The 22,209-nt window shown below is 34.4% G+C and overlaps 2 protein-coding genes across 4 annotated transcripts in view; one reads left to right on the forward strand and one right to left on the reverse strand.

Annotated features, from left to right (window-relative positions):
• The window catches only part of LOC310902224 (protein FRA10AC1 homolog), a 26,102-nt gene extending 5,399 nt beyond the window's left edge, over positions 1 to 20,703 (forward strand). For 2 of the 3 annotated variants that reach the window (XM_083843420.1, XM_083843419.1), the window contains exons 3-14: positions 200 to 292; positions 375 to 420; positions 1,411 to 1,487; positions 2,142 to 2,225; positions 2,737 to 2,821; positions 9,100 to 9,145; positions 12,581 to 12,694; positions 13,469 to 13,511; positions 14,722 to 14,846; positions 15,474 to 15,512; positions 16,915 to 16,999; positions 17,455 to 19,106. In XM_083843420.1, the coding sequence (XP_083699546.1) occupies positions 200 to 292; positions 375 to 420; positions 1,411 to 1,487; positions 2,142 to 2,225; positions 2,737 to 2,821; positions 9,100 to 9,145; positions 12,581 to 12,694; positions 13,469 to 13,511; positions 14,722 to 14,846; positions 15,474 to 15,512; positions 16,915 to 16,999; positions 17,455 to 17,497 (880 nt within the window). In that variant the 3' untranslated portion in view covers positions 17,498 to 19,106. Of the gene's footprint in view, positions 1 to 199; positions 293 to 374; positions 421 to 1,410; positions 1,488 to 2,141; positions 2,226 to 2,736; positions 2,822 to 9,099; positions 9,146 to 12,580; positions 12,695 to 13,468; positions 13,512 to 14,721; positions 14,847 to 15,473; positions 15,513 to 16,914; positions 17,000 to 17,454; positions 19,107 to 19,538 lie in introns of those variants that run through there. The other variant, XM_083843421.1, reaches the window with a different exon arrangement.
• Positions 17,529 to 22,209, reverse strand: part of PDE6C (phosphodiesterase 6C) — a 35,015-nt gene continuing 30,334 nt past the window's right edge. Inside the window, exon 22 of the mRNA XM_083843413.1 lies at positions 17,529 to 20,687. Coding sequence (XP_083699539.1) covers positions 20,617 to 20,687 — 71 coding nt within the window. The 3' untranslated portion in view covers positions 17,529 to 20,616. The remainder of the gene's footprint in view (positions 20,688 to 22,209) is intronic.

Below are 22,209 nucleotides of genomic sequence, written 5' to 3' on the forward strand. Positions count from 1 at the left end.
TGTCCTTTCTTTTTCTACTGGGCTGTGAAGCCTAGATTTATAAAGGGCTTGAAATGTAGAGTTAAATAGACAGAAACCGTAGAAACTAGCATAGCAGGTTTTGTTACTTGAGTTAGTGCAAAGTTTGGATATGGAAATGCTATTGCTTATGGAAAGTTTTTGACTAACATTTCTCCCTTTTTTTCTCCCTTATCTGTAGCACAAAGGAAGAGAGCCTTCTGGTAAAGCCATTCCAAAAAGCAAAACAAGGCAATGTGGCTCACAGACAATTTGCAGCTGAAGAATGGGATAGGTATCTTTAATCTGATGCTCTTGTGAGGCTTTTTTCCATAATGTAAAGGTAACTTTCACTCAAACACATTTGTTATTAACAGGGAAGAAGCAAGAAAAAGAAGATTTCACTTGATAGCGATGGATGCTGTATCCTTCTATTTAATTTTTCTTCAACTTTGACAGTGGGGCAGAGGTTATCTGTTTTGTTGAAATACTTGGATATCTTGGTTATTGCAGCAGTTGACAGTGCAGCATCAGACACTGAGTAGTTCTTCATATTAGGTTCTTTTTGTAAACCATCTCATGCTTGTAAAGGAGACATATGTTAATCAGTCCCCCTGATGTTGTGGACAGTTGTTATTCACAGAGAAGCCCTTATTTTCTAGAGTAACTGCAAAACTCATTGTGTAGAGACTCATACGTTTCTGCTAGCGTTTTTAAGTGGTGCCTATTTAAGACCTTTACTGTCCCGTAATTTTAACTCAGTGACTCAAATACTAACACAAGATTGTATGTTGTATTTAATGCATTTCATTGTGCCAGTTAAACCTGCTGTGTTTGCTTCACAAATGCCCATTCTGAACACAGTACTCGAGGTGCGGCCACACCAGAGCAGAGTACGGGGGAGCAATCACCTCCCTGATCCTGCTGGCTGCCCCTCGACCCAGCCTGTCCAGGTATCTCTGCAGGGCCTTCCTACCCTCTGTCAGAGAGATGCTTACCCCAACTTGTCATCTGCAAACTTACTGAGGATGCGAATATTTATATTATGTTTTAAACCAAAGCAGTAGTACTAAGAAGCTGTTCCGAATTACAGCTGAAGATTTAAACTAGCTTCTGTATATATGCTTATAGAGCATTTTTGGAGAAGAAAGACAATTTTATAAACTTCGGCAGCTGGTTGAGGTTTTAAAGATGAATTTGCCTTGAAGTTCAGTATTTGGAAGGTAGCTTCTATAAGAGGTTATTAGGTAAAAGTTGCTAATTAATTCCTTTCTTTCTGGAAATTACCAAAAAATTTTTGAGAAAAAAAATCTTTCTGCTAAGTATATAAAACATTTTTATTATTATTTTTGTTTTAAACTAACAGTAAAATAATTTAAATACTGAAACAGAATCCTTAATTGCTTTATTCAGTATGAAAGACATAAAAAGTTTGTGAATGACTACATTTTATACTATGGTGGCAAAAAGGAGGATTTCCGACGTTCTGGGTAAGAACCGTTAGTAGTCTTTCCCCTGATGTCCTCAGAACCCCCTTGTTACACAAAGCTGTTAAACTGTATCTTCAGGGGAAGAGAGGGATGTGTGTGTGTATCAAGCTACTAATTATTTTGGTCACAAGTAGTAAGGATAGTCATTGCAAATATCTGGAGCACAAACTTGCCTTGTTTCATTTTCCATCATTTTTATAAAAGAACTTACCATGAGCTGAATTAATTCCTGGTTTGTTATGTAAAAGGAAAGATGACAGGTGAGCATTAATTGAAGGTGTGTTGAGAAATATCTGGCAGTACCTTCGAAGTATCAGTCTGGAACATTTTTCAAATCTTCAAAGTTGCTACCCATTGTCCAGAATAATGATATCCTTCTTTAGAGCTATCCATAACTGTCTTCAGAAAAAAGAATTTTCAGACAGAATTATGTCATCCACAGTTTCAGTGACCATTTAGTACTGTGGATTTTTCATTTGGGAAATGGTATACCAGAGAGTAATACATTTTTTAATAGTTTTATTCCATAGTAATTCCTTTATACAGTGAGGTAGAGATAAAAACGATGAATACTGATGTTTACCAAATTACTATGTGACTGACTTTTCATGTTAACGTTATATCGTACTAAAATAAAATTGCGTTCTTTTACAGAGCAAATGACAAGACGGATCTTGATATTATAAGAGAAAACCATAGATTCCTGTGGAATGAAGATGATGAAGCAGATATGAATTGGTACCTGGAACTATTATATAAAACATAGTATTTTTAGATCACTTTGTACTAAATTTATGGTATCCCCTATTTATTAAGAATTACTGTTCATACTTAGTGATCATTCTTTGATCTTTAATGCAGTTAGAAATGAAAGACCTTTAAGAGGTTTAGTAGTATGACTTAGTGGCAAAATGAATTGGTGACAGAAAGAAGGAAAAAGTATTTGTGCATTCTCTGAGATGACTGTTCTGAAAATCCTGAAGGAACCCTTTCTTTAAAAAAAAAAACAAAACTAACAACAAAAAAAACACTTTAATTTGTGATTTTGTAGGTATATTTTAGATGCATTTTCCTGCTTTTGTGGAAATTGCCTCTTATCTCAAAGAGTGTATTTCTTTTGCATTTCTAGCTCTACAACTTGTGTTCTTCAGATGAAACAAAACATCTTTGTCTGGTTAATGTCATTAAAATATAAAATAAATAGTATTATGTTCTATATTTAATAAAAATAATACCTTTTTTTTTACAGGGAGAAGAGACTTGCAAAGAAGTATTATGATAAATTATTCAAAGAATACTGTATAGCAGATCTCAGTAGATATAAAGAGAATAAGGTACGTTTCATTATTGTAAATCATCTTGGTTTTAAAGTATGCCTTTTTTTTCTTACAACACTGTATATGTTGTGAAACCAGATTGTTAGTACCCCTTCCCTAGAAAGAGAGTTGAGAGAAACTGTCAGGTTATTTAATAAGCAGCAGCAGTTTTGAATCCAAGCATTGTCACTGCCCCAAAAATGTGCTTCTGTGGGAATAGAAGCATTTCTCTCTGATAGGGTTTTATGAAGAGGTACATTGTGTGTAAGAAAGGCACAAAATGCAGAGAGGCTGGGGAGAGAAGGCTAGAGGGGTTTGTCTAGAGAGAAGCATTTGATGAAGCCTAAAAAAAAAGTTGGGAATGTTACTGTTAAAAAAAAAAAAAAGTCTAAAGAGAGATAGTTTTGTACTTGAAGGGTGGCTGAAACAATTTTGGATATGCTTGTTCTAAAGCAGTATCTGTCGCTGGTTCTTCTTTTCTGTTTATGGAAACAAGATTTTTATTTTTTTTGTAAATAAATAAAATTTCTTAAGAGAACCAAACAAATTCCAAGACCAGTTTTCCTTCTTAGCCAAAACAGTCTTTGTTGTTTCCAAGTTTTTGACTAACCTTTTAGTCAAAAAGAGTATGTGAATTTTGTATTGTAATTTTGCAAAGTGTTGCTGAACTCAAATGCCTATTAGTGTTGTTAGCACATAGTAACAACCCAGCCCTGCGAACAGTGTCTATATAAAGTTCTTTGAGACTATTTATAGTATTGAAAATTACACTCACTGGTAAATATTTGCAAGGACTGGGCTTAAACTCTAATATTAGGCAGAAAAGAGGACAGCCTTCTAAAGATGATTAAACAGAAAAATACAAAATTAAAATATTTTATTTTCCTACAGTTTCATATCCCTCTATATCCTGTCCCCACCCCCGCCCCAACCTGAGTTTCCCGTGAGCATGCTTACAGATTTTGTTTCTTTCCTTACTATGCCAAGTTTCCATATGCTTGCTATCTTTTGTGGGAAACTCTTTTGCCCCAGTTTCCTATTTTTGTGTGTGTGTTGTGTGAACAGTATTCCCTTGTCAGACTTCAAATGTGACTGTCCTAACTTTGAGGTCACTCTGAATTCCTGTTTATGCTAGTAAGTCATTACCTATATTTTTGGAACTGCCATTTCAGCGTAAGTGATACATCAGGTAATTTGTTCTCTTTATTAGGTTAGGCTTTCTGTCCTCAGATATGTTCTGACTATGCAAGAGTCCTTTCTCCAGTTCATTCTTGATTATTGATTTATCCATGCCCATGCTTGGTACAGAAGGATGCCAAAAGCAAGTTTTTTTTCTTGGGAGTCAGAAATAGGCTGCTGATCAGTTCCCGTTCACACCAACGGAATGCAGCCTGTGCTTTCAGATTTTTTCTGCCTTGATTCTTTTTCTGTTTTCCAGAAACTGGAGGCAGTTATCTTTAGCCCCTCGTGCCTTCTGTTTTGCAGTGCTGGTGCTATGAGAGGTGTAGGGTGGATGGCAAGCTTCTAAGCTGGTCAATCTTTTGTTTCATAGTTGATGATGCTTCTTTATATGCTGTTAGGTGGTGCTAAACTTGGCAATGAGTTTTTTTGCGTGTGTTTTTATCTATCTATCTATAAAAAGCTTTTATCAAAAAACATAGTTTGAGACTTGCCCATACATAGTCATCTGTCTTTTCACATGTATAATTGTTTTTCTACTAGACAAAATTTTCTAGCCAGCTAATTCTTCTACAGACCTACGCATAGAGATTGTAGTTAAGATCTCATTTAGAACATTTCTTCTGAGAAAATGAACTCAGTTTTCCTAAATAGTGGATAATGGTAAGTATCATTTTCGTGGGAAGCACCCTGCTGAGGTCTGAAAAATCAGCAGACCATCTTACCAAAGACAAGAAGCTCAAAAAGCAAACAATAAGAAGCCTCATATCTCCTGTGTACAGCTTCATTAAGTTGATATTCTTTGTTAAAGGAATTGCTGGGCCCAACAGCATGCAAGGGGCAAGGCTGCTGCAGCTCCCTGCACCCAGTTCCAACCAGTAATGAGGCTGAAAATGTATTCCTCGTAGGCACCCACACAGAGCACATGTACAGCCATATAAGTGTATAATAATTACAGTTATCATTATTATGTACATACAATGTACATACAGGATCATCCACACAGATTGCAGACATGAGCACAGAGCACTCACACAAAGACAGTACCAATGGCATTGTCCTGCTCCTTACTTTTCTCTTACTCTGCACTCTTTCTTCCCCAAAGCTCTCAGAGTCCCTCTCTGCCTCTAGTTCATTCCCTAAATGTCCTGTAATAAATCCTGTGCAGTCCCAGAAAGCTTTTGCCCTGTGTGCCATGTTGTGTCTCACCCCTCCATCTGAAAGGTGATCCATAGAGCTGTTCCTGATGGCTCATTATGATGGGTTTCACACCTGGACAATGGGGCTGATGGTTCTGCCTGGACAGCCCTGGCAGTTCATTCCTCTGGAGTTGGTACCTTGGGTTCCTAACCAATGTTGTCCTTCTGTACCCCTCTGGGGTGGGGGAGGTGCACCTTTGATGGCCTGCTGGCTCCTGTGACGGCCCTTGAAGCAGCAGGGGACAGGGTATTATTTGAGTTCTTTTTACTGCCACTGTCTCTCTGTACTTCTTTGGGGGGTGTAGATGAGCTTTTACCAAATTTAGTTAGCTTTTCTCAAATTAGTTCTTCCTAAAATTACACACCTGCAGTCAATAATAGAAGTTCATAGCCAGTTTTTAGTAACCTAAACATGGAGAAAAAGAGAAAGACCAAAGCTTATGTTCAGTGAGGAAGAAGTCCATTCCTCCTCATCTGCATCTTACCTCATTACCATGAAGGTGCACTGAATAAGGAAACATCTCTGGCAGAGTGACAACTGAACACCAAGGTTTTTTTTTAATGATGCAACTCTCACAGTTTTGCTGCATCAACAACGAACTCTGCATTGCACACAGAGGGTTACATTATTTTTTTTCTTTGCATGTCATCATTTCCTTTGCTTTTAATTTTACTGAGCAATGCCAAGGTGGTCTTCTGATATGAGGCTGCTTGTAGACATTGGATAAGTGTGCTTTGACAACTTTTGCCTATGGTGTGTCTGCTACTCGTTACATTTCCCTAGATCAGAGTTACTTGAGGTCAAGGTTGTCTTTGTACCTCTGTGCATCTTGTCTGCAAGCTTTGAGGATGATAAATGAACATCTGTGTATTGTCAGATATTTTAGCTCTATTGTCAATTTTGCTGTGCAGTAAGGGAGAGCGCGAGAGTGCTCTGCATGTAAGTTTTACTTTGTTAGGCATTAGACTAGAAATGTTCTGTTTTCTTAGCCTTTGTATTTTTCCAGAAGGATTCTTATTTGCTGTCTCTGCTTTGTTTTGTAGTTCAACAGATTGGAACTGTCTGTCATTTGCTAAAAAATGAAATCCATCTGACACCTGGTCATTAAACAGAATATTTTATTCTTTTGTTGTGTTTTTTTTTTTTTTTTCCCAGACCTTTTTCAGATTTCCAGGCCAACTTGTCTTTCACTTGGTAATGTTAATATGTTCACTTTTGTCAGTATAGAAGGTTTTTCTGTGAAAAGAAAAATATTTAAAATATCTGTGGCATTTTTCCACAGTTTTCTTTAAATTTATACCTTTTGTCTTTTCTGAAAGATGTCACTGTGGACATGTTAGTTGTTGCTGCAGCTAATAAGTATTATGAAAGCAGTCTGTATTCAATTGAGAATTTTACTCTTTATGGATATTAAAAGATCTTTCACATTTTTTTAAACATCATTTCTTCATAAGTTAGCCATTTGATAGTCCCATAAAAAACATTTTGGAGTTGCTCGACTGAGTCTTGGTCTACCTTGAAGGTAGAGAAATAGCTCATTTAGTATCTTGCTGAACTCATTTAACGAGGAAGGTGAGACAGAATAACTGCTTCTGCTTTCCTTCGTTTTGCAGGCTGACTATTGATGAACCTACCCTAATTTTTAATTTTTCTATGTAGTTTAATCTGTTCCTGGTATTTTGGTTTAGTTAGAGGACTTAAGTTGTTGCTTCATTTTTATTTTATTGGTTTCTTCTTAGCCTTTTTTGCTCTCCGTCATTTGCCATTAGTTGGTGGAATAGTGATGGGCAAAAATTGAATTGCAGATAAGGACAGGTTTCATCCAAGCAGTAAACTGGGCTTCTGGTTGGTGGTTCTGGCTGCCTATTTTCTTGTTATTGTGGTCTCTTTTTTTCTTGATACTGTTGCAGAAATACTCTGTGAAGGATATCAACTGATTTATATCATAACAGGTCATGTTAGGACTGGGAGAGAAAATGCAGAAAAGTACTGAAGTAGCAAAAGGGTGCATGGATAACTTGGTGGCTGGGGAAGTGGCAGAGGGACTATAAAAAAGCATTTCACTCATTATAGCCTGCAGCACACACATGCAAAATTGATGCCAAAATACTGTTGACATTTAATCTTAAACTTGCAATATTTTTCAGTTGTATTACAAGCTTTTCAGAATTGGAATACCCTTTAAAACAGGAATAAAAAAACACTGTAGATCAACTGTTGATTTCCATTACTGGTTCTGTATTTACAAATATGCTTTACATTCTGTTTTCATTAAACTCCTCAGCAGAGTTCTTGTTTGTGGTTTTTTTTTTCACTATTGATTAATTTTTTTTTGACTCAAGCATAAGTGGTTTAACTGGTACTTTAGACCACATTGCAGATGGACAAGCACCACCTGATCCAACCTCAGCTAATTATCTGATAGCAGAAACCTGATCTTCTGTGTGGTTTTTTTTGTTTTGTTTTGTTTTGCTTGTTTGTTTTTACAAAAGCGAAACCAGTATATATGAAAACTTTGTTTATATTATAAAACAAATTCAAAAATTAGTGGATTGATTTCAAGAGTCAAATATTGATATTCAAATTTTTAGTTTTCTTAGACATCTCTACATAATATATTGACTGGAGAAAAATCAGTACAGACAAAACATTTGAGTACTGATGCTTTTCTACTCGATATTTCAGCTTTGGTTATTAAGGTGCAAAGTATTTATGAGTCTGTGGCATGTTCTTAAGAGCCAGAACATTTGCTACTCCATTTTTTCCAATGTTCTTTGAATGACATATTATTTCTCATGAAAACTCCCTACTGATGCCCTTCAGATAAGGAATTATTATGGTTTATTTTAAAAAAAAAGACAATAAAGACTACACAGATTAAAAGATACCTAGGCTCTGCGCAGTGTTTAAAATAAGAAAAAAAAAAGAAAAAAAAAACTTTTAAACCAGTCCAATATATTACAGAATGCATGTCACTGCATCTTGGAAAATGCACATTTGTGTGGGTTTAGTCTTTGGGTGCCTCAAGGGCAGCTTTGTATTCCAAAGGATGCTTTGGAACACAGGTGCCAGAGATGGGCTTTACAGCCATTTGTCCCCTACCTCTGTAATTTTGGAAACCTTGTCCCTCCTTCTCCCCTCATCGTGCCCACCCTCACCCCCCTAACTTTTAACATGAAGTTCAGCATTTTCTGTGCTTTGCTTACAGAGAAAGAATTTTATTTTATCTTCTTGTTATCACATGTTCATGAATTTTAAATGAAAATGCAAAATAGCCCTTTTTGGAGAAGTTGTATACCACTGAGGTTTAAAATAAAATAGTTTTGAGGTTTTGAAAATAAAATAGTTTTTCCCAGGCTGTTCTCAGACCTTTCCGTCTTTGATCTTTTCACTAGACTACTTGGCATTTTGAGAGGATGAAGCAGATTCTACTGGAAAACAAAAACAATAGCTGGGTTATCTTCAGGTGAAGTTTCTAGGGAATGTAAAGGGAAATATAACTTAGCTGTTCCTTTTGTCGTAGTATTTAGGGTGTGATAGGTGATCCATTGGTTTGTGGTCATATGCCTTTTCAGTATTCCAGTGGTCTTCTCAGTTTTTAGTGTGGACAAAATCACAATGAAGTATTTAATAAAGCCAGTCTGTCCCAATTTCCCATTTGTTCTTCTGCCTGCTATGAAACATTTTAAAAAGTTATTCGCTATCAAACACAGCATCTACTAGAATTTGAATTGCACAAGTAAGTTGGGATACTTCTGGTAAGCAGAAGGAGAGAGATACTTTTAATTAACAGATAAATTAAATTTTAGTAACCAGAATTTAATGAATGAAACGCAGGACATCAGTCACTGAAAATAGCCTTTATATTATTGAATACATTGACTGTTCAAAACTGATTTTGTTTCTTATCATAACAGTTTGGATTTAGATGGAGACACGAGAAAGAAGTAATTTCAGGAAAAGGTAATAATGCTCTCTTTCATTTTATATTGCATTTTACCTTGCCTTTTGCTTCTCTTGTTTCTTTTCAACATAATTTTTTTTTGACAGTATTTGACAATTTATGCTGATAAGTGTATCAGATGGTGATAGACAATAAATTGATGTAACTGTTTACTTCACTGTTTTATTCCACATAGCTCTAGTGTGCATGCTAATCTGCATAGATTATTTTTTTTTCTATAGAATCGTAAAGGTTGGACAAGACCTCCAAGATCATCTGGTCCAACCGTCCCCCTACCACCAATATTACCATATCCCAAAGTAACACGTCCAGCCTTTCCTTAAACACCCCCAGGGACAGTGACTCCATCACCACCCTGGGCAACCCATTCCAATGCCTAACCACCCTAAGAAATTTCTCCCAATTTCCAACCTGACTGAACCTCCCCTGGCGCTACTTGAGGCCAGATAGGTCCTCCTATTGCTACTTATCTGCAAGGAGAAGCTGACCCCTAGGTCCCCACCACTTCCTTTCAGGTAGCTGTAGAGAGCAATAAGGTCTCCCCTGAGCCTCCTTTTCTCCAGCCTAAATTAAGAGAACATGTAATTTACTTTCACAAGGTCAAATTTGTAATGGACACCAACGTAATGCATTTGGTAACGTAGAATGTCATGGATATATTTTTCAGCTGCTTCTCTCCAGTAGTTCTACATTAACTTAATAGTCTTTGATACCTTTAATTGAAGTCTCTGAATTCTTTTCTCAAAAGATATTTTTTTTAGCAGTTTTTCCAGTGTTGTTTTGGAACATGTTAACTTCGTAATTAAAGTACTACACATGACATCTGTTTCAGGCTAACCTGGTTTTGAAACCATCAGTGAGAATGGTTGTCATCTCTTCCTATTCTGTCTATAAATCAGTAACTTATTCTAGCTGATTCTGTACGTGGGTTGATAGCATTGTATTACTGGAACTTGCACAGTGGTCCTCATTTCATTGCCTAGGGACATGGAGTTTTCAAGTAACTGAACAAGCAAGTAAATTATGTGAACGTATTGCTGTTCCTGGGGGTAGAATGCTCATACACCTATGCAGTTTTCAGGAGTCATGCATGCACATGCAAGATAATTGAGTGGAGTGATACTGTTGATCAGAAAAGATCTGTAAACAGTTCTATTTATTATTATGCGTTACAAGAAGTTAGAAATACAATGCTGTTGTGTTTTTTGTTGTGTTTTTTTTTTACATCATGTTTCTAAAGGTAGTTGTAGTCATACGTTGCTTTCAGCACTACAGATTATGTTAACAGGTACCTAAATTTGATACAGTTGTATGTCTTATTGAATGAACACTTTTAAAAGATGACAAAAGTTAAATGAGAAATTCATAATTTATGAATTATTGTGACTTCATGAGGGAGAAAAGAATTTAAAGATGCATTGTGCTTTTAATACCTGATACACTATATTTTAAAATGCAGGAGAAAGTGCAGAATTACATGTTTTAAGCTTTCTAATGAAAAGTATAAAGCTTGTAGAACAATTGGAACGCAAGAATTGAGAAATGGTATCTCTCACCACTGAGGGGCGCAAGAATCCACTGTTACCTAGCGTATGAGATGCTCTGGCAAAGTGTAGTTTGAAGTGGTTATTTAAGAAAGACATGACTAATGTCTTTCTTTTGCTATTTTCTAATATAAGTCAGTAATATAAATTACTTTAATTAAAGTGTAATAAAGCATTAATACCTACCTTAACCTGGTCAGCTATGTATGAATGAATTATGATTCATATTTTAAAAAGGAGAGTATGTGCTTAATTTAGCTGTGACAGTAATAGTGGTGCTGAGAACCGCCGCTGGTGGATTGAGTTATGGTTTGGGGTATGTTAAGAAGGGAACATAGAGATGGGTTATTCACATTTGGTTGCTTTGTTTTACATGCCTTTCTTTGTAAGGTCATGGGGAAGGAGAGTTAGGGTGAGTGAAAGGGGGTTGTAACGATCTCTTACTTCTTTGAAAAAAATACTTTTAATGCTTTTATGACATTCTACAGTGATAAATACTATTGAAAAAAACTTCACGAACAGTAGAATTATATATTCAAGTCAGGGCTTGAGCATGTGTTTTAGGCATTGCAGTGTGAAAGAAGAGGTTGAGAAAAGCCTGGCCATTTGTATACATATATGGTATGGAGTAAGGATCTTCTAGGAAAAAACAAAACAAAACAAAAACAAAAACCACCATCATTTAAAATATTTAGATCGTCATAAATATATGTATATGTATAAAGTCACAGAATTATGGTGACCTACACAGTAAAGTCCTGGCTTACCTAGCAGTTCATTCCTTGCCTTAGCAATCTGAAGATACTGATTTTTTTCAGAGGACAAGGGGAAAAAACAAACAAACAAACAAAAATAAAACAGAATTTGATTAAGTTCCCAAAACTCTTAAATAGTATAAATTTTTCCTTGTTGATTTTCATTTTTTTAATAATTGGTATAAATGATTCCTGATGATACAGGTTCCTGATAACCACACCTTTCATGGGGTTAAACATTTTGAAAATATATTAATTCAAAATTTTTTATAATGGCAGAATATAATTGCAGAACTGAAGTATCTGAGAACACTTCCAATCCATTAGTTAGCAGCTTAAACAGAATGTTCTGAGGTTAATCGTTCACAAACAGTCCTGCTTGTGAGCCTATTAATATAGATCCTTACCACCAGCTCTGCATACAAATTAGTCCTCTGCAAAGTGAATATGTGTCTTTATTACTGCAGTATTGGGAACCCAGTGGTGTAAACAACATTGATTACATGTATGTTGTTTTAAAATTAGTGTTGTATTTAATATAGTAAACCCAAGGAAACATTTAAAGCTGCTGCATGCTTTTTCACAGAATTAAATTTATTTTTTTAAGTATTGTTTTCCTTAAAGGAAAGTGTTTATGGAAAGTCACTAAAACGCAAATTGTATGTCTAGTATATCAAGTAAATTTGTAAGGTAATAAGAATATGGACATCTTAATTTTGTTTATTCATTGTACATTGGATAGATTATGTCATTAAGGATGTATGGCTGAATTGCACCTGCTGATCCATCATGCTCTGATAAGTAAGTTATCATTTAGGGCATAGTATATATCCTAGTTCAGGATTGGGCTTTCCCCCCTCCCCCCCCCCAAGATCTTCCTTCCTCTATGCAATGTAAAAGGAAGTTTAAGTTGGTTTAAGTTGTTCTTTCTTTGCAAATATGCAATATGAGACAAGTATGATTGTTTTGTCATTATTAGTCATTGTTTCCTTAATCTAGGTTTTATTTTTAGTTTTGGGCTTTTTTTCTTTGAAAGAAAACAAAAGCAAAAACTGAGCAAAACTGGAAATAACAACCCCATGCCTATGCATGTTAATCACTGAACCATGGTTTGCTATTTCTGATGTCTTTAAAGGTCAGTTTTCTTGTGGAAATAAGCACTGTGATGAGGAAGAAGGCCTGAAGAGCTGGGAGGTGAATTTTGGTTATGTTGAACACGGTGAAAAGAGGAATGCACTTGTGAAATTGAGTAAGTCAATCCTTCAAGGATATATAAACCTAAAAGAAAATGAGTATCCTGCTCTTGAAAAGCTATAGAGTGAGACCTAATGATAATGATACTAGTTCATGAAAAGTGGAAAATAAGCTGTAGAATAGGAGATAATTTTGTTTGATTAATTAAAGGTAGTAATGGTCTTGATTTGTTGAGAATGGCTACTATTGTTATGTATGACAAAGCTGTTACAGGTTGAGCACTTCATCCTGTATAATTCATGATGTCATAAAATTAGAATAACTTATAAGCTATTTTCTATACAGGCATGTCTGGGTTTATTGGACAATACTGACTTGCAAGGAAAGTTCATAATTTTCATTGCTTAATTATGTGGCTTAGGAGTCTTTAGGGCTTCGGAACAGTCAAGTTTTTGCACACCTTCAGCTCAACTGAGGTTATTTTTACATCTTTTGTTTTATTCCAAAAAGTCTAGCTTTAATTAACTTGCTTCCTTTTCTATTCTTGTCTCTTGAGTGGGGTTTTCTTATTCAGTACATTTTGCTATATTCAGCAGATAATTAAACTTAGAACAATTGACACAGTTTTTCTACGTAAAAGAAGCTAATAGTGTTTTTTCTTTTGTGCACAAAACACTCCAGGTGGCAACACTTGGTCTCTGGTGAAGATGTAAGAGACTTGTGGATCTTCAATATAACTGTAGAACAATTTGATCTGTTTATTAATAAGTTTTTATTAGTTGTGCTTATCGAATACATGGCTATGGTGTTCTCATTCTCTCTTTTTCAGGACTATGTCCAGAATGTTCCTACAAACTAAACTTTCATCACCGGTAATTAAATATTTTGAAAATATGGGGGCTGAATTATTGATATGTTGCTAGTATGAATAACAGCAAATAAGGATAAAAGTTCAACTAGACAATTAGAAACTTAATTGACACTGAAGTAGATTCTGTTCTGGAGTTCTTATAAAGTCATTGGCTTCACATTGTTGAGACTTACGTACTTTTGTGCTAATGAAAGTACAAAACTTCCCAAACTAGAAGAATCTTCCTTCCCCCAAAGTTTCCTTTTCTTAGTTTCAGCCCAATAGTTATTTTTCTCTTCAGAAAGTTTATGAAAAATACCATCCTTTTATTTTATCTTTTCCCATGTTTAAGATTTGGAAAGCTTTTCCTCTATTAAAAAATAGGATTATTACGTGTGAGTCAAACTGTGCTTTGAAATTCTGAATTTAAGTATTTGCTCGTCTTTGAGAATCACTCCTAACAGCAGAGAAAACTAAAATACTCAATTTGGAACCTACAAAATATGTGCATTAACACTTGATTTGTTTTTGATTATCGTCTGTAATCTTTTTGAATTGCACAGCTTTTCCAATTTTATGGTCTTCTGGATCTTGAAGTGGTCTCAGTTGTACAGCTTAATCGCTAAAGTGTCTAAAAAGCATGTGAAAGGAAAACCTTTGAGCTAGGAAAATACTGTTTCTGTTTTAAAGTAACAAAAATGAAAGGTGTGTCTAGATGGATTTATACATAAAAGGTAGTTTATTTTAAAAGATAATTCATACTCAATTTCATTAAAGTGCTGTGTAGGCACATATTAAGAATGACAATTAACTAACTGAGATTTGTTTGATTTGTCTTGTTTCTTTTTGGAACTAAAATTGTAAAACCACATGGATTCAAAAAAAACACAGTCAAGCATATTTTCCCTTAGTTGGCTTTAGAGTAGTACATACTTAGAAATAATTTTCCTGACTGTTCTAGATTAAGAAGCAGGAAATAAATCGTTATATTCATACAGTAAGCCTACATAAGTCACATGGAAAATAAAATACATGGGTTGTCGGTCTGCAGCAGTTTCTTAGGCTTAAGATTCTTCTGCGTCAGCTGATTTTTTTTGTTGTTTTGTTTAACTAATGATAAGCTTCAGAAAAAAATGGCAACTGTTTGAGTGAATTAAATACCTAAGATTTACTCTTGCTTGAAGGGTATATATACCAAAGAAGATGTACCTTTTTTTTTTTTTTTTTAAAAGGAGGAAAGAAATCAAAGCAAGCAAGAAAAGAGGCACAGCTGTACTGAGCTCTAAAGAACCAAAAGTTAAGAAGACAAAATTATCTCGTTCAACAAAAAAGAAGTCAAAAAAAAAGGCCCATAAAGGTACATTTAAATTTTAAACCTTCAATATTATTAAAAAAAAAAAAAAGAGGAATGTTAATTTTACCATACCTATATAGGTATGTATATAGATATGCAAAATATGTAGATATGCAGTTGTTTCTAGACTGTAACATAGGTAGTCAAAAAAATAAATTTTTTAGGTTAAAGAGAAAGGTTTATTTGAAAAAAAAAAGATTCATTTCTTACATTATATAGAGAGGAAGAACCTTTTGAAAAATGTTTATTGCCACAAAAATTTGTTCAAGAATTGGATATTATATTAGATTGTACGTTGTCCAAAAATCAGATATTGCATACCAGAGGGGGTTCTGAAGTACCTAATTCCTTGGGGAGTTGAAAGCATTTTGGAAATGTAAGATAACCTTTTTACACCACAGATCTTGGGATAACTTATTTGAGCTCAAACTGATGATCTTTGAACTTATGAAAAGAAATGCTTTGCTTCAGTGTTTGCTTTCTTTTTTTGAATGTAATTGAGTATGTATGCATGAGCACATGTTTATGTGTAATTTGTTGTAACAAGTATCCTTTGTAAACATTTTAAGATAACAGATAAAACCAAGATAAGCTTACTATTTTTTAAATTGTATTTGTGTTTCTTTCTAGATGAGGTTTCTTCAGAAGATTCAGATAATTCTGATAAAGGTAGAGTATTTCAATATCTTCTGCATCTTTATGTTTCTATAATAAGTTGTATTATTTCATATACATTTGTCATTGGTATTAGTTGTATTCACTGGCAGTTCTAATATTTGATAAGATGGTAAGAAGGCTATGTTGAAAACAAGCAGAGATAGTAAGGTTCAACATAATTACTTACAATTATTGGAGAAAATATAACAAATTTTAGGAAGAAAATCTTTAAGGAAAGAAGAAAAGTGTGGTTGGATACACAATGAAAATAGTCCAAAAAATAAAGGGGTAGATTGTTCCAGAAAAAAGCAGATGGTGCAACAATATCCCAATTATTGTTAATAATTGCACGGGTCTAGGTACGTAAATATGTGCCATGTAAATAAAGTACTTTTCTAATACAGTGAGTACTACAATTCCTTTCATTGAACAATAGAAATATGTACTGAATACACAAAATTAATAGGAGAGCAGTGGGAGAAGACACCATGCCAAATAAATTCTAGGCTTTAACCAAAGTCTTCCAGCTATCACCATTAGTACCTCAGAGATCCATTGCAGATGGATGTGCTCAGAGTCTCAGTGACTCCTTAGGCAGTGGTTATCTTTGTATCTCAGTAATTCTAGTACCCAATTTCTTTTCTGGTGAAATAAGCCCCATCTTCTGGTCATACTAATTCATGCCGCAGAGTCTCAAGAAAGGACTGAATGTTTCTGTTTATTGCTGTGCTGTGCAATATACTTTGAGGAATGTCCTAGATAAGGAAGGATACAGGATAGAGATACAGGAAGACCCAAAGCAGTTTTCTGAAAACTCGGATCTTGCCCAAAGTCTCTGTGGAAATCTTTATTGAAAGATTTAGAATGGTGGTGGGTTTTTTTGGTTTTGTTTTGTTTTTTTTTTTTTTTGTAAGTCTGTAAGTCAAGTCCCTGATAATGAGACTTTCTTGTTTTTCACTCCTTCTGTATACTTATGTGGAACAGTTATGTAATCTATATTTTCTGGCAATTTCACTGATACATTACCATTGATGTGTCATTCAAGTAGTAAAGTAATTCATTCATTTAATATCACAAATTATATTGTAATACAACTGTATTGTAATAAAGTGGTTGTTATTATAAAACTTTCATTTTACAAAGTACTATACTGCTGTTTTATCAAGATCAGTGTTCTGACATGATTTTTACTATGTTTGGCCAAAATATCAATTACTGATACCTGAGTCTTCTTGGTGCTGTATTGAATAAGACTAGAAAATGTTTTAATTTTTACTTCATTCAAAGTAAAGCGTTTTTTTATTCTCGGGGTTAAAATGAAAAGTTTCCCCTACCTACTTACTCTTATTATAAATAAGTAAATAAATAAATTCATTCAAAACTTATTACTTAAGCACTCTAAATTTTTTAACAGATTCAGATAACAGTGATGTGCAAGACGGTCCTTCAGATGCTGATTTTTGGAAAGGTCCTCTGCAAGAAACAGATGAAAAATCACGGTTAGTTCATCACAGTTAACTTTTATCTGGTATTGTGACCATCTAGAACTGCAAAGGCAGAGACTGAGTGTTTTAATGACTCTGACATTTAAAGTTATGTCAAATCTCCTTCTATGTAGTGAATCTAGGAATGTTTTTTTATATAAGAGGACACATACACAGCACTGGAGGAGAAACCTTTGTCAAGCTGCTACGTTACCACTGCTGTATTATCTGCTACTGTCCTGTTAACTATTTTAGAAGTAAATCTTGACAGTCAAATCACTGCTGTTGTACAGAAGAGGAAATGCGAAGGGTGTGGGAATGTATTGAATAAGTCAAAGTGATCTATACTGGGTACATAATTCAGACATATTCTAACCAGAAATCTGCTAAATGTTTTTCATACAAAGATTTATCTCCTAGATACAGATCAAAAGCAGAACTTTCTTTGACATATTTTTATTTTTCTGCAGGGAAGAAGAGTTTGATGAATACTTTCAAGACTTGTTTCTCTGAGACTTGAAATTGATGTAGGTTGATTTTCTTCATGAATTGTCTAGATGAGTATCTGGAAATTGATTCACAATTAGAGACCATAAACCTCTTTCTGACAACGTACCTTTCCCACGGTCACTCCATATGAACCATCTGACTGGATTATCTTTGCAGAAGGCTTCAGGGCTAAAAGCTTTCTTTTTCTTGTGGTAAGCTGAATATTCTTGAAATATGAGAAATATTTTTTCAGTTCATAGCAAAAGATTTATGACACCCTATCGTAAAAATTGGAAGAAGGTAAACAAGCAAGAAAATAGTTTATTGACAGTATACCACAGAAGTAGGCTGTTCTTTATTTTATCCCAAAATTCAGTTGCCAGATTTTTGTAAAGGGCATTTTAGAAGATTCTATTACTGGTTTAAAAACATACACTTTATTGTATCCGTGTTTGTAATTTATTAAACAAGAGTTAATAGCCTTGAAGTTATCAGTCATGTAGACTTCAATATTCAGGTATTAGCCTGTGTAAGTATTTTTAAATGCCATTAGAGAAGTTCATTTTTGTCAACAGTGTATTTTACTTGAATTTAAGTAAATCATATCTGAAATGTCTCCCCTGCTCTTTAAAAAGTTTTCATTGTGACCTTGTTTTAAATTTTATTTATAATATAATGTGACTAGTAATTCCACTCCTTACTAAAAATCTGAATGGCTGTTGGAATCTTTGATTTAATAAAGTGTGTGGCTTGCCACTCAAGAGGTACACGTAGCTTGTATGTTATCTGTGGTTTCTGATCTCCTTAGCATTGATAGAATGTTAATCCTTCTTTAAAGTGTAATCCTGAATATACAAGTAAAGAATGTGTAGTGCTTGAGAAACCTACTGGATTCATCTCTGTTTTCAAATTGAAACACAACTTTAAGCATTCTTTATTGCATATTTCCAAAGAAACAGTCTGCACATGAATAGTTACGGTGGCCATTTTCTTTGTTGGATGAAAATTACTTTAGATAAAAAGGACAAACCCTTTTGAATTAAGTGTTCATGTAATACAAGCTGAGGAATGTTAATGTTATAGAAAATATATTTTTATAGTGCTTTCCACTGTAGATCTATTTGTAGAAAGTATTTATGGTAAGTATTTTATGTGGAAAATGTAACAGAGATGGTTGCAGTGTATTTATGAACATATTACATGCACTCATAATGAGTAGACAACTATTTACAAGTATTTCTTAACATAATTACATTTTAGACAGTTTTTACTTACATAATAGATGACAGTACAAGGACGTATTTAGTGTGTCCTTGAATAACAAATAAAAGTAGCCTTGCATGAAGGCTTCTTTAGGTAAGAAGGTGGATTTAAAGGTTAATTCTCTGTCATCGTGCAAGCTTGGTTGAGAGCCAAATCCAATCTGCAGCAATCTGCTTACATGTATGCAACTTGCCCAAACGGGCTTTTGTAGAATGTGTTGCTCTATTTGTTGCTGCAAGTATTGCATATTAGGTGTGTGTTCTGGATAGCTAACTCTGTTTTGAGGCCTCAAAATATGTTTATAAAATGTTACAGCATATATATTAAATACATCATTTAATACAGTTTGAATAAAATTACATGATGAAACAACCTTGGAGTAGCTTTCTTTTGTATCTACATTTAATACAGAATAATACACAATATCCAGTTTTATATCATAACTACATTTGCATAAAATATTTGGCCCATTTATAGAGATGTAATAAGTGGGAAACTTTTAATTTTGAGTGATAGTTGCACACAGTATCTATCTTTGTACAGCATCTTACAGAGGTATATAAACAGGCAAATCTTTCCGTCACTCTCCCTTCTCTTGATGTTGAGGGCCCTTCAGAGAAAAAAAAAAAAGAAGTGTATGGTTCTGCTTTGTTTAAAGGGGGCAGGATTGAGTCTGTATGCCAAACTCGTTTCTTGCAGGAATTGTCTTTGATATCCAGATCCTCTTAGGATTGGAACTGGTTCCAGTGAATATTCAGATCTGTGCACAATACAGTAGCCGTTTTCCTTTCTTTATCTGCAGGAGGACCTGACTTCATGAGACCTGAGTAGAAAGCATTGAGTGGTCTCTGTCGTGCTTCAAGGACAGAAGGTTTTTGTAGGGAGATATTTTTTTACGAAGAGATGATTTGTATGCAGTCTGTCTTGGTTGTGGAAAGGCAGATAATGTGAATTCTGATGTGTTCTACTTCTGCTGTCATCTTGCTCCCAAGATTAAACTGGTGCCAGTTCATTGGTTTTCAAATACTAGAAAATTCTGTTCATTTACCGTATTTTAAAAAAGGTACATTGGGAGTACGAGCTTTTTAAAATGCATTTGAATGTAGAACCTTCTATAGATATAGTGGTATAGGTATCTTGGTAAATTCTCACTTATATGTTTCTGGTGTGCCTTTTTAGATTTTTAAAATAAAAGGTGTTAAGTTTAGGAACTATGGGCAGAGCCATTTGCACATGGGCAAAGAAGCGGCTTCTCCAAGCTATAACTATAATTTGCAGATTTATCCATGGTAGTTTTGAAAAAAGACTGTACCATGGCCCTGCTGTTTATAGATATGAGCCAGAGAATTGTGTTTAGCTCTCCTAAAGTGAAGGAAATGCTTGCACTAGAACTGTATTTAGTACTGAGTATGATGCAAAAGGACACAATGCCAGATTAAGGAAATACACATAATATAAAAATCTAAATATACATGTTAGGAAAATCACAATTTTTTGATTAAATTGTACATGTTAGGTTTCATTCAGCAATTTCATATAAGATCTATCAAAATTATTTATATTTTTTCTGGACAGTGTGCAGAAGTTACATATTTTAATAAAAATACTGTATATAAATTGAGTGTCATGAAAAAGTATTTAGAGTGCACAGTAACTTATTTTGCACCATTATTTTTTCTTTTGTCTTTTGATTTTTCAGTTTTTAATTGTAACTGTTTCTTCTACTCCAGTGAAAATTATATCCAACAAATGACAAGTGTTTAAGAGGAATGTTAAGAGATTGATCTATACTATTCTATGCGAAGCAGAAATCCACTGGGGCTCATTGAAGTTCTTTCTCGATATCTTTTCTGTAGCAGAAACAGTGTCTTTGAGACAAATTACAAAATTATACAGGTTTTGGATTTTCCATCCTCTCCACTTCCACCACCACCTCCAGCTGCATTTTCAGCTAAAAAAAAAAAAAGGGAAAGTGAATATTTTCTGTTACTTTCAGTTGCTCTCATTTCTTGTTTAAAAAGTGTTGCTTTTGTTATAAGGATATTATGTGTGTTTGACCTTCTGTAAGTTGAAAGTGTTTTTGCTACTTGTCTGGGAAAATGGAATATGCAACAACAATATACACTATACGTACATGTAAGTATATGAAGTACCAGTTGATACCACATTTCTCAAAGGACCAAACACACTGAACCACTCTTCCTGGAAAGTTTCAGTAGCTTATATAACTCTCTCCCACACATACAAAACTGAAGTATGCAAGCCATGCAAAAGAAACTCTTGGATCAATATCATCTTTGAAATTATTTTTGAATGAGATGATACAAAATTTAATTTGACCTATTTGTATGAACTTTGATCCAACCCTGCATGAATCCCTTGGTAATAACCAGTTAAGAGAGAGACTGCTTAAATATTTCTTATCCATAGCAACTGGTTCTGTTAATATCTCACTCAAATGATTCCACAGATGTTTATTGGTCACAGTTAAGATTCTTTCAATGTAATAAATTGTGTTTCCAGATTCATTTAAGGTAAGATACCAATATTAGAATTAAAACTTACATTTGAAAGCTGTGGATCACCATGTTACTAGGTCATTTTCGACCCTTTCCACCTGCATTGAAACATGTCACATAATCAGTGTCCTACCCTCTGTAATTTGTGGATATAATCAACACTATGTTACTAAATATGTATTTTATTTTCTTAGTTAAATACTGTATACTGTTTTAGTTTCTGTTCTGAACTTTCCACTGTAGTGGTTCAGCAAGTATGTTTATTTTGTTTACTGAATGGCTCAGAATAGCCAGGTCAGTGTGATCTAGAGAAATGACCGTGGTTCAGCATGCATCATGTTATTGTTTGTATGAACTGACTTAACAAACGCATATATTTACATGGCCTTGATTTGATAGTGTCAGATCTGTTCTTCACAAATGTGCATGGCCTCATTCCAATGCACATTTTAAAAGAGACAAAATAATTCACTTTTTTTTTTTTTTATATACTAACTATGATATGCAAAGAAGATCAGATCCTTGGCTCCTGTAAATCAGTCTGTCCATGCCAGCCTGTGTAAAGTTCCCTGTGGGAAAACACTTATTTCCCTAAGTCAGTGATTTAAGTGACTCCAAAATGCCAATGATGTGAGATGGTCCTGCCTTCAAGTGGGAATATCAGTACATGGTTCTTCCTAAAGTCCTAAATTCCTAAAGTATTATTTTATTTTTAGCTAAGAGGAACCTTAAGAGCATAGAATGAGACTTCAGTAGCTATTCCCTTTGCCAAAAAAAGCAAATATGTAATGAGGGTTGGCTTTCGCTGGTATTTCTGTGAAACTCAGATGCTTACATCCCAGTGTTCATATTCAGAACCAGCTAATTCTCAGCAATAAATTAATAAGATGATAAGATTAATTGGAAAAAAAAAGCCTTTTAAAATAAATCTGAGAGAGAATAGAGTGGGCGTAA

The sequence above is a fragment of the Anser anser genome (genome assembly GCF_964211835.1).
Source record: "Anser anser genome assembly, chromosome: 7".
NCBI lineage: Eukaryota > Metazoa > Chordata > Aves > Anseriformes > Anatidae > Anser > Anser anser.